The sequence below is a fragment of the Schistocerca serialis genome, chromosome 1, assembly GCF_023864345.2.
Source record: "Schistocerca serialis cubense isolate TAMUIC-IGC-003099 chromosome 1, iqSchSeri2.2, whole genome shotgun sequence".
NCBI lineage: Eukaryota > Metazoa > Arthropoda > Insecta > Orthoptera > Acrididae > Schistocerca > Schistocerca serialis.
The window spans coordinates 355689726-355708409 of record NC_064638.1 but is presented as its reverse complement, the minus strand read 5'-3'; the positions used below and the strand labels follow the sequence as shown (position 1 = coordinate 355708409).

General features: G+C 37.8%; 1 protein-coding gene across 1 annotated transcript in view; it reads left to right on the top strand.

Annotated features, from left to right (window-relative positions):
- Positions 1–629: 629 nt before the first annotated feature.
- The window catches only part of LOC126470136 (zinc finger and SCAN domain-containing protein 2-like), a 116315-nt gene continuing 98260 nt past the window's right edge, over positions 630–18684 (top strand). Inside the window, exons 1-2 of the mRNA XM_050097755.1 lie at positions 630–1017; positions 1188–1370. Coding sequence (XP_049953712.1) covers positions 883–1017; positions 1188–1370 — 318 coding nt within the window. The 5' untranslated portion in view covers positions 630–882. The remainder of the gene's footprint in view (positions 1018–1187; positions 1371–18684) is intronic.

Here is an 18684-nt window from a genome sequence, read left to right as displayed (position 1 = left end):
TGGAACTGAAACAAAAGTACTGCTTGTTTCCGTACAGTTTCAGCACGCTTGCCAAGCGACAAATACCGGGTGGCTGTGTTTTCTTTTTATATATTGCACTGAACCCTATACGCTATAAAATAAACTGCTTTGTACTTTGTGGCATAGACTTGAGAACTGAAAGTGACATGGAACATGACTCTCTCTCTCACACACACACACACACACACACACACACACACACTTACGCACGCGAGACTTGTTTAATAACATGGACAAATAACTGTAAATTTACTGAATGTAAACAATAGATGGCAGGTAATTCGCATCCTGTGCTGCGACCTGCTGTGGGAAGCGACAGTATAAGGATGAGCTTTTGGGTGTGACTGGGAGTCGAACTAAGCACCTTGTACATAATGTCAGATGCAAGCAGAAACATGATGCGTTGTTCTACCTTCGCAAGAGTTTATCACAAAGAGACTTTTATATTTTTCCGCTGGAGTAGAACGAAATGGCGCTTAAAATCATAATCGAAAAATTAGCACTGGTTGTTACGAGGTACGTAAAACATTTAAGAATTCGTTTGGGAGTCAAATGGGTAGGTTTACTCATTCGCGGAATGTTTGTTTCTTTTTGTTCCATACAGCCGCGCCGGCCGGGACAAGCTAGAGATTGTTATTTCGGTTTTAAATCACGCTCTCTCCCAAATCTACGCGAACGGAATGCTATTGAAGTATTGAGCGTCGTTCTGGTACGACGCCTTAACCAACGTCATTTGTTCATCAGTGTTTTTACGGCGTCGTCGTTAGAGGTCATAAGTAAAAAGATCGTTAATAATCAAGAAAACTCTTCATGCACTCGGCTTTTTGTGAAATGGACGACGGTTGAAAAAAGTGTTAGAAAATGGGTACAGTACCAAATTTAGACAAATTATGTCGAATATGTACAAATGAAAACACGGAAGGTGTGCCGATATTCGGCGAAGATGGTAAAAAATTGTACTTAGACGAAAAAATCAAGAAGTATTTAACCATTACGGTGAGTGTTGGATCGGTTCGCTACTGCTGTTCTCCTATTGTTTTTAATTCATCTTAGAAAAAGGATTATTAGATTCACATAACCACAACATCGCAGGTTTTACGATTTTTATCTGCTTTATAGAAATTAAAATACCAGTGAACATGTCTGTTTTATTTGCAACATTGCAGGTGACGTCTGAAGACGATTTACCGAAAATGGTTTGTGGAAATTGCTGCAGGAAGCTTGATAGCATTCATCGTTTTGTATCGATGGCAATTAAAATGCAAGACAAATTGAAAGCACTTGTCGAAGCACGGGGCAAAGAAGAAACGAAAAAGGAACACAGTATTCTGCATTCAATTTTGAGTAAAGTAAGATATTTGCCCAAAAACGGTGGTTTTTCATTTGTGTATTTTGACAGCGTCTGATTGTTTACTATCTTCAGTGACACATGTTATTACATTAATTTAATTTTTTACACTTCTTGGTTTTGTTTACTTAATGAAAAAGTTTTCTTCGAGTCATTCATGAGTAAGACAGTCACACGAATTTTGGAAAGGCAGCAATACTTTTCTTAAAAAAGAGAAAACTTAATAATTTCAGAAATAAACAGATAAGCGGATATTGAGTAATTAGGGAATGACAATGAGGAGTATAACTTTTGCAATAATTTAAAATAATAACGATTTTAAATTATTATGCAGTGGGATGGAGAGACTGTGTGGTCAATACAGCATAAAGTAATTTGGGGCACATACTCAGAATTTTTATGAAGGGGCACTGTATTTATCTGCCCTTTAAATAAGTACACACAGGAGGCCTATACTTTGATATTGGACACCTTTTAGTCCAAGGCCACAATGTTTTTACTTACCATTGAACTTTATATATTATGAATTAACACATTTATATCAAGTATATTAGGTGTATTGCATATCATCTGTGAGTTGGACAGCTAAAATACTTGTGTGTACCATTACAACATCCAAATTTTCAGTTACTGGAATGGTACTGTAATTATGCCCTTATGTTTCTCTTAAACATTTTTACACCTATGGCATATTTGATAGTGCCTGGAGTTTGTTGCATTGTTTTAGCCACATGTGAAAATCTACTTTTGACATGTTGATCTTTGTAGGTATGATATGAAGAGTAATTTGCTATCTTGTACAGAACTATGAATGTAGAAATTCTTATTCTTATAGTTGTCCAAAGTAGCAATGCAAATGGAACTGAATCACCAGAAAATAACTCTTGCAGAAATACCGACATTTCCAAAGTTTTGCCACCAAATTCTATGATTACTTCATCACAGCAGCTGCAAGCACTGCATCCAGAAAATAAACATTCAAATACAGATACACTGGATTTACTTATGTGCATAATAGGTATACCACATCATTTCATCTTAACAACAGATAGGATCAAAGAACTCTTGCCATTCATTGTGGAGTCAAATTGAATCATAATTCACAACCTACACATCACCTTCAAACAGCTGAAAAAATTATCAGCAAAAATTGAAACATAGAATTAACCTGATTCAAAGCTGGCCAATGCATAGTGGGGTGCTTCCACCACAGAACTTTTAAGAATTAGCGCAATAGCCCTGGCACACTCAACCGCTGAACACATGCTCCTATCTGGATCAATAGCTGCCATACCAACTGTGTCAACACACAGTTAAATCATCCGCAACTGGAACTATTAGAACGACTCTGCTGCAGTGGCTACCATTGTTGAGTAATATCACTCCTCTCCAAACTATATGACTGACAGCCCTCAAATCACAGTTGGAAAAATGTAATGCCAAACTATCTCTTCCCATTCATGTTGATGCAGATTCCCTAAATGGCAGCAGCTGAGACTAAAGTCAAGACATCCACATGGAGCAGCCACCATTAAACTCGACTACATCAGTGGTCACTGGTCATCTCTTTGGAAAGACCAGAATCTCATGAACTCTCAACTCATGACAGGTCCAGTCTTGACGGTACCAGGATTTTGTCTTCCCAGAAGATAATGTGGCAACATCAATAGGATATGCACAAACCATGGTATTTGAAACAAGAGCCCCTGATACAACCACCATGGAGCCATGACCCACTTGGCCCTGGTTTGCCCTTATACTTCCTTCAGGCATGCCTTCGAATGGCTGGCCCACTGTGACCTGCATTTCTGATAACAGATGTCTGTTCCTTTAGTTCAAGTTTTGAATAGTTATTGTAATATCTCTCTCTCTCTCTCTCTCTCTCTCTCTCTCGCTCTGCCATTTTGTTGTATGATAATTGACACTACAGGTGGTGCTCAGTGTGCACTTAGCTGCTCTTGAATTTGGTCTCGTGCACTTGCTCCTGTAATATGTGGACATTGTTGATTGATGTGTAAAATGCCAGTACCTCTAAATGTGCCCAAAGACAGAAATCCAAGGTATTAATGGCAGATGAAAAGAGGGCCATGATGTTGGACCTTCTTAACCAACCCATCGCTCATTAAATGTTTGTTAGGTACTTTCATGTGAGGCATTGTGCCTCATGCATAAACCTACTGAAGTAACTTTCACCTTTAGTGTGTGTAATTTTTCACCCAGAAATTAGCTATAAACAGAACTTGCTAATTTGTCTAGTAAAGTGAACATTATGAGTTATTTAAAATCAGCATCGAAGGACAACCTTGGCAAGAAGTCTACAACACAGAAAACTTGAAGGACCAATATAATACATTTCTTCAAGTCTTCAGCACTTTCTTTCATAGCTCCTTCACATTGAAAATTGTCGACAGATATGCATTACCAATAAGCAACCAATATGGGTAATTAATGGCATAAGAATTTCACGTTGGAGGAAACAGAAGATGTATTGTAACAATGTGGACAGTGAGATCCCATTTACAGAACTTTTCTGCAGGCAATGCAGCAGAATGCTGAGTAATGTTTCAGACAGGCTACTACAATACATCACACAAAGGGAATACAGAGGTCTCAGGACAAAATTATAAGTATATGTTCAATTGTGAAAGAAGTATCAGGTCAAAATGTGGGTGCTCAATTTATTACAGCTCTCTTGTGTGACACTGACATTGCTAGTGATCCACAATAGTTGTGGCAAGTTAAATCAAGATTTTATTGATACAGGTAAATATACAGAACCCCTGGACACTAGTGCCTTAGGACAACTATATCACAAGCAGCTACAGCATACAAGCAAAGATGAAATTGAATCAATAATTAAATTGCTAAAGAACAGACTTCTGCTGATATGATGAAGTTTTATATGGTATTATGATCTTCTTCTTCTTACGGCATTACAACCCTGTGTGGGTTTTAGCCTCATCATAAAGTTTCCTCCATTTTGCCCACTTCAGCACGATTCTCTACCATCCTTGGACTCTGAGAGATTTCATATTTTCTTCCACATCATCGATCCACCGTTTTTGTGGCCTTCCTCTCTGTCTTCTTCCGGTTGGCCTCCATTCAAAAATCTTTTTAGTTGTTCTTCTGGTATTCATCCTGCCCAAGCCAGGCTATTCTTCTACTTATTATAATTCTTATGATGTTAGCTCCTTGTATAAGGCGGTCCAGCTCAGTATTCGTTCTAGATCTCCAGAAGCCATTATTATCCTGAACTGCCCCATAGATCTTACACAGCACTCTACGTTCAAATATCCTGAGCTGTTGCTCATCAACACTCGTTAGCATCCATGTTTCACATACGTAGGTTACAACTGGCCTGAAAAAGCAGCTGCATTTAACAAACAACTTGGCGGTAATAACTTGTTTGCAGTGAGCGAAGGTTGGCTATCAAACTGGAAAAATCAACATGACATTCGGCAGCTGACACTCACCAGGGAAAGTTGCTCAGCTAACAATAAGGATGCTGATGAGTTTGTAAGCAAGATACGGAAGATAATAGAGGAAGAAGATTTAACTGCTGATGCCTTGTATAATGTTGATGAAACAGGACTCTTTTACAAGATGCTTCCTTCAAAAACATTAGCTGCCAAGAACAAGAAGGAAGCTCATGGTTACAAGCAACAGAAACAGCACATAATATTAATTACATGTTGTAATGCAAATGGGAGTCATCAACTACCGCCTATAGTGATTGGAAAACCCCAACATCCACATTGTTTTCAACACACTGACGTAAGTACTGTACCAGTGCAGTATTACACTCAGAAGAAAGTATGGATGGACAGACAAATATTCTCTCTTGTGGTTCAATGAAACGTCTGTACCAGCAGTGAGAAAAGAGTTAAAGAAGAAAAAGCTTCCACTGAAAGCTACCCTTATAATTGACAATGCTCCCAGTCATCTGTCAGATGTTTCTCTAAAGCCCGATGGTATACAAGCACTCTTTTTCCCACCCAATTGACAGCCCTAATTAAGCCCATGAACCAGGGAATTTTGGAATCAATTAAACGTCATTATCGACATTAGCTTATCTTCTCCTTGCTGAACTAAAGTGAAAATGACTGTGTCGAGACTATGCTGAAGGCGTGGAAAGCAATTAACATATGTGATGTTGTTTTCCAAGCAGCAGAAGGCTGGGATAAAGTGTAGAGTGCTACCATAATGAAGAACTGGAGAAAATTGTGGCCATCCATTGATGCTGTGTTGGATCCGGTAGTGAGTGACAGCGATGAGCCAGTCAGTTTGGAATTATCAATTTACTTTGTACACTGACATGTTCCACAACCGTCCACGAGAAGAAATTGATGGTGAAAATGTTACTGAGTGGCTGAATGAGGAAAACTGTGATACGGACCAAACTTTTAACAGACGAAGAAATAATCAAAAGTGTGCAAGAAAGTAATGATGAAAGTGGTGAAGAAGAGGACACAGGAGGAGAGCGCATGAGGATTTCTCACACTGCTGGTACTGAAGCTGCCGAGGTCTTCCTGGAGTACTCTATGCAACAACCAGATTCAAGCATTACCAATGTAATGCTTGCGTGGTAAAGCATACCACCGTCACATATCATCATTGCGAAAGTTAAAAATTAGGGACGTGTTTCATTGTGAGTGATACGACTGTATAATTATGTACAGTATACACTCAAGGACTAAGTTTTCTTTGAAAATTAATGTATTTTTGGATTTAATAAAGTATATCCTCTATGTTTTAAAACTGTACCCTTTGGTTTAATAAAGTAATGTACACTATATCCCGTATGTTTTCAAAGTAAGTGAATAAAATAAATTTCAGACACTCAATAATCTAGCACTTCCGCTAATCAAGCACCCATGTGTGCCAGGAATGGCCAGATTAGTGAGAGTCTAGTGTATTTCAATTGACATGGAATTTGTGCTATTAATATTAGAGCCCAAACAGTCAAAGTTCTGCACACGTTCAAAGTTGAAACCATCTGCTGATAGTCTAACCAAGTTATTATTTTCCACCCTGGTGAAATTCGTGTACTTAGTCTTCGTTTCATTTATAGAAAGGCCTCTAGGTCCTGTGGCTTCTTTCAGCTCAAATATTGTCCTCTCTATTGATACCCTTCTTCTACTAATAGTTGCTACATCATCAGCATATGCACGTATCTGAGTCGACTTTGTGCCTATGTAACCAGATATCTGAAGCTTCCATATGGCTGCTTCAAGAGTCTGATGAAAAGCATTGTAGAGAGTGTGTAGCCTTGTTTGACTCCATTGCTAATGCTAAACCAATTGCTCAGTTCTCCATCTACTTGCACTGCAGCCTTGGAATCAGCCAATATTGCTTGAATAAGTGAGACATACTTCAATGGTAACATCAAATCATTTAGCATTTGTGTTATGTCGAGACTATCAAAGGCCTACTTGAAGTCTTCGTAGAGGTTATGAAGCTCAATGTTATGTCTTTTTGTGTATTTGCCTCCACACAAATATATGGTCTGTTGTTAATCTATTAGGCCGAAATTCACACTGATACTCCCCCGAATCTCTTCTGCATATAGTGCTAACCTGTTGTAGATAATACTAGAGAAGATCTGATAGGTTACATTCAGCAGGGTAATTCCTCAGTGATTTGAACAACAGGTCTTATCTCCTTTCTTGTGTATTGATTGGATTACTTCTAAGGTCCATTCTTCTGGGATTCTTTCTTGATTCCATATCAACTTAATAAATTTGTGGATCCCCTTATGAAGATCAGTTCCCCCATTTTTTAGCAGTTCGGCAGTTATTTCATCAGTTCCTGGTGCTTTACAATTTGTTAGACAATGTACTACCTTCCGTACTTCCTCTAATGTTGGTTCCTCTATTTCTGGATCTACGATACAATAGAGTGACTGCTCATTCCTGGTAGGATTGTCCTCCAAAATTCCCTTGAAATATTCTCTCCATCCATCCAGAATATCAGCAAATTTCCCTCTTTGTACTAACAAGCTGTTATTTTTGGTCTATATCATTAAGTTCCTTCTTTAATTTTCTTATAGAATTTTCTGCTTTCATTCCTTTGGTAGTGCTTCTCCATCTCGTCTATCTTTCTCTTCATGGCTTCCCTCCTGCATACCCTTGCTGCCTCTATTCTTTTTTCGTTATATAATGCCTGATTTGATCCAGTATTCCGCTGCAAGCATTTCAGCCTTGCTTCCTTTTTCTGTTCCATTGACTGTCTATGTTCATCATCATACGAGTCTTCATTCCTAAGTCTCCTTGCTTCCCCCAGTATTTCATGTGCTGTTGTCCTAATGCTATCTTTTTTTAGAGTTCCATTCTTTGTCTATATCATCTCCACTATCTTTTGTTTGTAACTTCTGTGTCAATCTGTTCTGGTACTCCTGAACAAGAGACCTATCTTTCAGTTGTTCTATATTCCATTTCTTTACTCTGGTACTACCACCTTTGGTAGCCATGGCAAGTTTGTTTCATTTTGGCTCCTACTAGGTAATGGTCAGAATCGGAATTAGCTCCTTATAAAGTGCGCACATTATCCGTGTCAGATGCCCACCTCTTTGATATCAATATATGGTCATGTCCCTTTGTAGATATTTTTCTTGGAAAACAGGTACTACTGCCTTAAACTTATTTGCGGAAGTAAACTGGGCAACTCTCATATCATTATTATTAGTTTTGTCATGCAGACTTTCATTATCAAAGACATTTCTGAATGCCTCTTCCTTTCCCAGTTTTACATTATAGCCACCAAGAACTATTTTGAAATAATATCTGGGTATTCTGTCACACACCACCTGTAGTTGATTATAGAAGATATCCACAGTATCTTCATCTGATTCTTCCATTGTTGCATATACATTCACAAAGTTCACATTGTGGAATTTACCTTTCATACAAAGAGTACATATTCTTTCATTATATGGGGTGAAAGCAATAGCTGATCTACGCATATCCTTGGAGACTATAAACCCAACTCCATACTCCTCTTGTCTTTAGTCTTTCCCTGAATAGTACATGGAGAATTTCTGCTTATAAATCTCTCCTCTTCCCTTCCATCTGATTTCCTACAGTGCAACAACTCCCATTCAATACCTTAGCACCTCTTCTGCAACACTATTCATTGCTCCTGTTTGCAACAGCCTATGCACGTTCCATGTTCCAAATTTAAGCACCGATAAATCCATATTCTTGTTTCCTAACATAGTTTGTCTACATAGGGGCAGTCTGGCATACCTTGTTGAATTATTCACAGTAATAGATTTTTACAAGGTGAGGGCATCAACCTTGCACTCAACCCCCAACCTGCAGGCTTTCATTTTGGGGTTAGCTCCCCTAGAGGGGTTGACGACCTAGCCTATAGAGTCCTCCCTCCCCTATGGTGTGGGACACACTTCTTCTGGCTCCTCAGTCGAGACCACTCTGGCTTGGGTGACCCTGTCAATAGCTACGCTACTGCCGGTGCAGCTCTCGACCTCATCAGACCATACAAACCCACCTGCCCAGCACTGAAGGTGCCTACGATAAGGCGGTGTCCCCTGGGTGGGATAATATCATGATCATTGCACCCTATATTAGTTCTGTACTCAAGTCACTTGTGAAACATGCCTGTCAGGAGTGGCCAGTTTCCTAACAAGTTTGAAGTTCTCGTTAATGAAACTGCTTTATAAAAGGTGGAAGGCTGCAGACAATTATGGGCCAATTTCTTTGGAGTCAGTTTTTTTAATTATCTTAGAAAGCAATGTACAAGAGAGTAGTGGCACACATCAGTATGAATAATTTGCTGTCAGACTCGTTGTGTGCCTTCAGGAAAGGAGTGTCAGTTGAAAATGCAACTTTTTCTTTTGTGTGTGAGGCACTAACAGGGTTAAATGATAGGTCAAATAGACACTTAGTTTCTCTTAGATTTGGTCTTGTGCACATGCTCCTGCAATGTAGGCACATTGTTAATGGCTGAGGACTACATGAATGCCTTGGGACGTTCCTGTAGCCAAAAATCCAAAGAATTAAAATCATGTGAACAGTGAGGCCATGCTGCTGGATCTCCTCGTCCAACCCATTGTTGTGTCCATTGTTTTCCATGATGTATGTCAATGATCTGTTACTGAACATGATTGATAACTTAAAAAAATTTTCTGTTTGCATAAGACACAGGTGTTATTGCAAACATTTGTAAAAGCAAAATTTTATTGTCTACAGGTAAACAGTCAGTGAAGTCCACTATTTTAGATTTTTAAACAGAAAACTTCCTTGGTTGCATCACATTTGAGTTCTTGAGCAGAAACTGAATGCTACTATCTATATTAGTAAAAAACTGACCTGGTTTGTGGTACCGGGCCCCATTTGCAGGTTGTGTATCGAACAGCTTCCAGAGCCAACAAAAATTTGCTTTTCAGTACTTCATATAACTATTGACAGAATTTAAAATGTTATCATAATCTACTTATTAAGAGGCAAAGAGTCATAATCTTACACGAAAGGTTTAATGCAGTAAGACAAGTATTACATTGAGAAACTGTGTATGCCTTGAGGCAGCATAGGTCACTACATGCTACTTTCCCAGACATTATTCATCCTGTGTTTGAGAGGGGGAGCACTTAATGACTTTCAGCAAACTTCACACATAATTTCAAACCTTTACAAAACATTTTCTTGCTGACACCTGCTGTAAAATGATGAAAGAAAAAGCATTTATTGCTTACACATTTTTGCTGTTCAAATAGTATAAATTTAGCACTGTTCAAGAGGACTTAACGTATTACTTCTTTGCAACTAACTCTATATTCGCAACACATTTTTCATACAGTTTCGACTTACCACTGGACATATCTGCAAAATTATGTCATTGTATGACACATAGTTGAAGAGATGCAACATTATAAACATTTAGGTGAATGAAAAGCTAGCTTTTACTTAAAATGGATTGCAAATTGTGCAGGCTGTATTCATTTCATAATGAGAGCACTTAGTGACTTCCAAAAAACTTTAAAGATAATTTTAGACCTTTTCTAATCTTTTTCAAGCTTGTGTGCTTAATGTCAAATATTTAACACAGTAATTCATTTATGAAGTAATCAGAAGTTTAAGCTTTTTTATGTAAGGCAGTTTCATTCTTTAAAGAATCACTAATTTACTGGTCTTTTCTCTAAGAATAATTTCCAGTGTCCCTGAAACTGAAATGCAAAGGCTTGTTTACTCTCAGTCAATTATCTGATTTGGTGTTATATTTTGGGGCAACTCTGTACATTTGCCAAGAATGTTGTTAGCCCAGAAAAGGGCAATCAGAATGATCGGCAGTTCAGTTTGCGAACTTTGTTTAGGCCGTTATTCAGGGCTCTTGAAATTGTAACTCTGCCAGTTATTTTCCATCACGAGCTTTGTTTTGACAACATTGACAATACATATATAAAGGTGAGCACTATTCAGAAGATTTCATTTTCAGTAGGCTTCCACTAGAACTGAAGAAAATTGAGTGACAATCCCCAATTAGAGGAACACTAGTTTAAAGATTTTGTTGTGACACAGTTGTATTCTCTATAAAGAGTTTCTTGCAGTGGTTCAGAACATTTCTCTGTAATGTGTTATAGCCCGAGGATTTGCATGCACCCTAATGTAGTTATTTATTATCTCAGTCTTTGCAAACACTGCCTCATCTGTAAATAAAATGAAAGCTGTGAGCTGTGAATATTCAGCTCTCTGACTTAGAATCCATTGGGGGAACTATGATCTGTATGGTAGTCTTGTGGGCTGAGAGACACGTAGGAAATGGATCAAGTAACTGGTCATCCAGGATTTAACATGCAAGAGTGTGGTTTTTGCCATCATGAGGAGCCCCACTCATAATGTAAATATATTGGATCTAATGGAAGCAAATAGACCTGATGTCTTTGAGGATGTCCACATCAAAACTGGTGTCAGTGAGGTTGTGGTAACAATGATTACCAAAGTACAAAGGGCAACTAAAAAACCAGAAAGATGTATATCTTCAGTAAACTAGATAAAAAATCAGTAGTGTCTCTCAGTGAGGAACTTGAAACTTTCAGTACAGGTCAGGAGCATGTAGAGGAACTTTGACTCAAGTTTAAAAGAATAGTTGACCATGCATTGGATAGCTATATACTCAGTAAAACCACTCATAATTCTAGGGAACCTCCATGGTATACAGTCACTGTAAAGAATCTACAAAGAAGCAGAGATTACTGCATAATATATGTAAAACAAAGCTTTGGGCTACAGATAGAGAGATGCTGATTGAAAGATGCATGGCTGTCAAGAGCGCAATGCATGATGCCTTCAGTCACTACAATAGCACAATATTGTCAAATGATATTTCACAAAATCCAAAAAAATTCTGATTCTATGTAAAGCCAGCAAAGTTGGTGTCCACTCCCGAGCGAATGAGACAGGAAATGAAATTGTGGGCAGGAAAGCAAAAGCTGACATGCTTAACTCCATTTTCAAATGTTCCTTTACAAAGAAAAACCCAGAAGAATTTCCCCAATTTAATCCTTGTACCACTGAAAAAGATGAATGAAATAGTATTAATGTCAGTGGTATTGAGAAACAGCTGAGATCTTTAAAATTGGACAAAGTTCCACGCTCCCTCGGAATCTCGGTCAGATTCTGTAGTGAAATTGCGCCTGAGTTAGCCCCTCTTCTAACTATAATCTACAGTAGATCCCTTAATAATAATAATAATAATAATAATAATAATAATAACGACTTAGAAGATACAAAAAAAGTGAAAATAGAAGGAAACAAAACCAAACATTCAGCACAAACCAAAAGAAATTTTACCAGACAATAGATAACACACACATTAAAATAGACAATCCACCAAACATAACAGACATGGAACACTTCTGGAGCAACATATGATCAAACTCGGTACAACATAACAGGCATGCACGGTGGATACAAGCAGAAACAGACACAAACAAGATGATACCACAAATGCCTGAAGTGATAATTTTGTAACATGAAGTCACCCAAGCAATTAATTCTACTCACAATTGTAAAGCCCCTGGAAAAGATAAAATAGCAAATTTCTGGCTAAAGAAATTCACCTCAACACATTCACATCCAACTAAATTATTTAACAGTTACATTGCAGACCCATACACATTCCCTGATACATGGAACAACTTATCTGAAACCTAAAGATCAAGCAGACACAGCAAACCCAGCTAAATATCGCCCCATAACATGCCTACCAACAATATACAAAATATTAACTTCAGTCATTACACAGAAATTAATGACACATACAACACAGAACAAAATTATAAATGAAGAACAAAAAGGCTGTTGCAAAGGCGCACGAGGATGTAAAGAGCAACTGATAACAGATGCAGAGGTGACATATCAAGCTAAAACTAAACAAAGGTCGCTGCACTACGCATACATTGATTACCAAAAAGCTTTTGATAGTGTACCCCACTCATGGTTACTACAAATATTGGAAATATACAAAGTAGATCCTAAATTGATACAGTTCCTAAACATAGTAATGAAAAATTGGAAAACCACACTTAATATCCAAACAAATTCAAATAATATCACATCACAGCCAATACAGATTAAGCGTGGAATATACCAAGGAGACTCATTAAGTCCTTTCTGGTTCTGCCTTGCTCTGAACCCACTATCCAACATGCTAAATAATACAAATTATGGATACAATATTACTGGAACATACCCACACAAAATCACACATTTGCTATACATGGATGATCTAAAACTACTGGCAGCAACAAATCAACAACTCAACCAATTACTAAAGATAACAGAAGTATTCAGCAATGATATAAATTTGGCTTTTGGAACAGACAAATGTAAGAAAAATAGCATAGTTAAGGGAAAACACACTAAACAAGAAGATTATATACTGGATAACCACAACGACTGCATAGAAGCGATGGAAAAAACAGATGCCTTTAAATATCTAGGATACAGACAAAAAATAGGAATAGATAATACAAATATTAAAGAAGAACTAAAAGAAAAATATAGACAAAGACTAACAAAAATACTGAAAACAGAATTGACAGCAAGAAACAAGACAAAAGCTGTAAATACTTATGCTATACCAATATTGACCTACTCATTTGGAGTAGTGAAATGGAGTAACACAGACCTAGAAGCGCTCAGTACACTTACACGATCACAATGCCACAAGTATAGAATACATCACATACATTCAGCAACAGAAAGATTCACATTAAGCAGAAAGGAAGGAGGAAGGGGATTTATTGACATAAAAAACCTACATTATGGACAGGTAGACAATTTAAGAAAATTCTTTATAGAACGAGCAGAAACTAGCAAAATACACAAAGCAATCACTCATATAAATACATCGGCTACACCACTGCAATTTCATAACCACTTCTACAAACCTTTAGATCACATAACATCAACAGATACGAAGAAAGTAAATTGGAAAAAGAAAACACTACATGGCAAGCACCCGTATCATGTAACACAGCCACACATCGATCAAGACGCATCCAACACATGGCTAAGAAAAGGCAATATATACAGTGAGACGGAAGGATTCATGATTGCAATACAGGATCAAACAATAAACGCCAGATATTACAGCAAGCATATTATTACAGATCCCAATGCCACAACAGATAAATGCAGACTTTGCAAACAACAAATAGAAACAGTAGATCACATCACAAGCGGATGTACAATACTAGCAAATACGGAATACCCCAGAAAACATGACAATGTAGCTAAAGTAACACATCAACAGCTTGCCTTACAACATAAACTTATAAAACAACATGTTCCCACACACAATTATGCACCACAAAATGTACTGGAGAATGATGAATACAAATTATACTGGAACAGAACCATTATAGCAGATAAAACAACACCACATAACAATCCTGACATTATACTCACCAATAAAAAGAAGAAATTAACACAACTAATTGAAATATCCATACCCAATACAACAAATATACAAAAGAAAACAGGAGAAAAAATTGAAAAATACATCCAACTGGCTGAGGAAGTCAAGGACATGTGGCATCAGGATAAAGTTGGCATACCAATTATACTATCAACTACAGGAGTCATACCACACAATATCCACCAGTACATCAATGCAATACAGCTACATCCAAACTTATATATACAACTACAGAAATCCGTAATTATTGATACATGTTCAACTACCCGAAAGTTCCTAAATGCAATGTAACATATACCGTACAGTTAAAAGGAAGTCACGCTTGATCGAGGTCCGCGTCACTTTCCATTTTTGACCAGATATAATGTCTGAGAAAAGAAAGAAATAATAATAATAACTGTGCCTACTTTTGGAAAAATTTATAGGTCACACCCGTTTACAAGAAAGGGTAGTACAGGTGATCCACAGAACTACCATCCCACATCCATGACATTGATTTGTTGTAGAATCTTAGAACATACTCTGACCTCAAACATTGTGAGGTACCTTGAACAGAATGACCTTCTCAGTCCCAAACGACAAGGATTTTGAAAACATTGGTCATGTGAAACTCAATTTGCACTTTCTCACGACATACTGAAAGCTTTGGATCAAGGCAACCAGATAGATGCTGTACTTCTTAAGTTCCAAAAAGTGTTTGATGTAGTACCAGACCTATGCTTGTTGTCAAAAGAACAATCATATATGGTATCAAGTGAAATTTGTGAGTGGATTGAGGGCTTTTTGGTAGGGAGGATGCAACATGTTATCTTGGATAGAGGGTCATTGTCAGATGTAGAAGTAACTTCAGGTGTTCCCCAGGGAAGTGTGTTGGGATCATGTTGTATATTAATGATTTTATATTATATATATTATATATTAATACTGTATATTATACAGACAGTAATAACAGTAAAATTGAGCTCTTCGCAGATTGATGTAGTTATCTATAATGGAGTACTGTCTGAAAGAGGCTACGTAAATATCCAGTCAGATGTTGATAAGATTTCAAAGTGGCGCGGAGATTGGCAACTTGCTTTAAATGATCAAAAATGAAAAATTTTGCACTTCACAAAAAAAAGTAATGTCCTATGACTATAATATCAATGAGTCGTCGTTGGAATCGGCCAACTCATACGAGTATAACTCATACCGGTTACAGGCTTGAGGATATCATTCAGCATAGACAACATGCCTGCCGAATAATGGTGTTGGCTGAAGTTTAGCAGATTACTATATCTACCATTTCCCAAGTTGAATTGTAGGACACCATATCACTGTTTATACTGTGCACACACTACAGAATCTCTAATCTTGTTCTGATGACAGCACAATCTCAGAAATGTGTTTGAAATAGCTGATCTGGGAGACAAGTGTAAGGACTATGTCTGGCAACAGCATTTCAGCCAGAGGACTGAGTACAGAGTGAGATGCAAGCAATAAGAAATGAGCAGTGAACCTCACAGGGAGAAAACCTACACCACTCAATACTGATTGTTCTTGACACAAATATTATGGTCCATATTTCATTAGGTGTTTTTTCTGAACATATGTTTATGACACTTTTTTCTAGTTTTGACCAGCATTATCTGGTGTAAGAGCAAGGTACATTTATTTTTAAACACTCAGTATAACGTTATTTGGAGGGTTCTTGGGTGTCCAGGCAGATACGATCATCGAATGCCCATGATGTATACACTGGGAAAGCCTCAGATAGCGCTCAGTATATTGCTTATGCTGTTAAGTGTATCTGTAAAAGCAGAGGTCAACCACTGAGTCTGCTGTTTTGTCCAAGATGAAGGCCGATGGTTCAGCAAAGGTAAATGTCCAGTAGAGCAAAATATCATCCAGAAATATATACTCAGATACATCCAGTGTGTATCATCTCCCTTCAAAAGCAAGAGGAACAAAAAAACAATTAGGATGTGATGGAAAGAGAGAAACAAATACTTCACTCCTTATGCCATAAAATTACATGCTGACAATGTATCACCTGGCGTGGAAGCCATGAAGAGTGAAATACTTAGTCCTTAATCAACCTTCCACTCTCAGTGCTTCTTTCCTCATACATTTGAAAGGATAAAATAAAAGTTCAAGCCTCTCCTTTTGCAGTGGAGTATAAATGGCTTATGGAGTCATGTCAAAGAATTAAAAATTCTAATGTGGGAAAAGCAACTTTGTGTATATCTCCAAGCAATTTGCATTAAGAAAAGCTGCCGTGATGCCCTTCTCAAAACTGGGAAGCAATGGACTACATCCAAGTATTTTTCAAAGTGTAGCTTTAATGGGCTGCCTGTTTCAGTTCCTAACCTGGGCGTGGAGGGGGAGGGGGAGGAAGCCTTTGAGACACTCCACATATGAATTCAGACAGTATTGATCTAGGTAGCAATCAAGCACTGTATAATCTGTTTAACTCATATTGCGAGCACCTCCTAATAGGAGTATTCTTGGACGTTGACTGAGAATTTAATGCTGCTTGGAGGCAAAACATTGCCCTTCAGTGCCAGAAATGGGTTTTCTATTGTCACATCTTTACTGCAGTGAGATCGTGTCCTGCATAGCATTATCTTAGATATAAAGTTGGGAATCAGCTCTTGGACATCTCCTACAGGAGAATATCATTGGTCAGCGAAGAATGTTAAGGAGTACCATGTTTGTTATGTTGGTAAATTGTGTGTCATCCACAGTCAAGTCCTGTCCAGCATTCTCAGTAGACCAGTTAGTTTTCTTTTCAGCTACAACCTGTTACTACTGCTGACACTTTAAAGGCTTAACAAATGGGCAAAGATAACAACATTTATCTTTTCATCGTAAGAAGCTATATATGTTTTAACTGTCTTCTTTCTGTCTTTGACTTAATTAGCTACAACTAAGGGATATCATTCTCACGTCTGTGAGATTTATTGGACTCATGTTTAGTAAGACATTAACATGGTTGTTGTACTAGAAGGATCTGAATGTAAGATACATCACAACTCTTAAAAATTTTGAAGATTCTGAAACAGAAGAACTGAGGACCCAACAAAATTGTGCATACTGCAGTTCTATGAGAGCTTCATTTGATAGTTGGTGTATTACAGCAGTATGATTTTCATACGCAAAATACTCAAATCAGTGCACTAAGAGAGCATCAGGTTAACCACTTGGGCACACAGAACTGCCCCAAACTCATAACCATATCAAGGCTAGCAGTTGTTATGATACGGGATTGAAGCAAGTTTCCACTTTGGTTATCAATAAGGCCTAAGTTCTCCAGATTTGATAGAGTATAGGAAGTCCTTTACTCTGCACTACATTTCTAAGTTATTTTAAGGAAATTGTGCAGTGCTAAGATGTAAACTACACTGAGAATCCAAATAGGGAGATATCCTGGACTGCTCCACCATTTTCCTTCACTGTACCACTGAGGAAGGTGACACACTAGTAACTCACTGGACTTGTGTTCTGGAGTACTCTTTCTTAAATTGTTTGAATGTAGATTTCAGTGTGTATCAGAGTGCCTTTGTTTTTCTAATCTTTTTTCCAGTCAGCAACATATATTCGATAAACAAAGAGCGTGTGTATGAGTGTGGAGGGAGAGGGGGGGGGATTGGGGAGAAGTATGCACAGACAATGTAGTGGATGTTGATGTGTCTGTGGAGGTGCTGAAAATGATGCTACTGTTTTCCTTGTATGCTGCATATTGCAATGGTATAGAGAAAAGGGATTGGAAAAATCACTGATCAGTGACTCCCATAAAATTTCATGGCTTGTGGACGGATTTAGAATTTATGTGGGGCAGGACCACTCACTTAGCACCAAACAATATCACCTTTGTCTATAATAGGTGAAGTTGGAAACGTTTGAAGGAAGGAAAATCAGAGTTCTGGATTAAATGCATGTTGGGGTCATTAGAAACTTGGCACAAGGAAAGACCTTTCACAGGAACCATGCCACCTCTTGCCTTAAGGGACTTAGGAATGTTGTGGAAAACCAAAATCTGTATAGCTAGATGATGATTTCAACCGTTTACTTCCTGAATATAAGTCCTGTGCCCCTTGACAAAAACATTTTATAGTCCTGAGCAATGAAACTTCACAATTCCCAGATAAAATACATTACTCATTAGTTACACACACGTATCCTCCTCACCACTAGCTTGCTGGCGGTAACTGTTGTCGTCCATACATTGGACAGATTATTTGCCAACAAACAGTGAACTTTATAAAGAGGCCCTTATTAGGAAACCTGATCCACCCCTTCATCTCCTTCCAATTATTCTCAATTGTTGGGGACTTATATCTTTTTGTATCAGAAGATATCTATTTTCCCAACAAAGCTCAAGAGAGACAAGGAATATT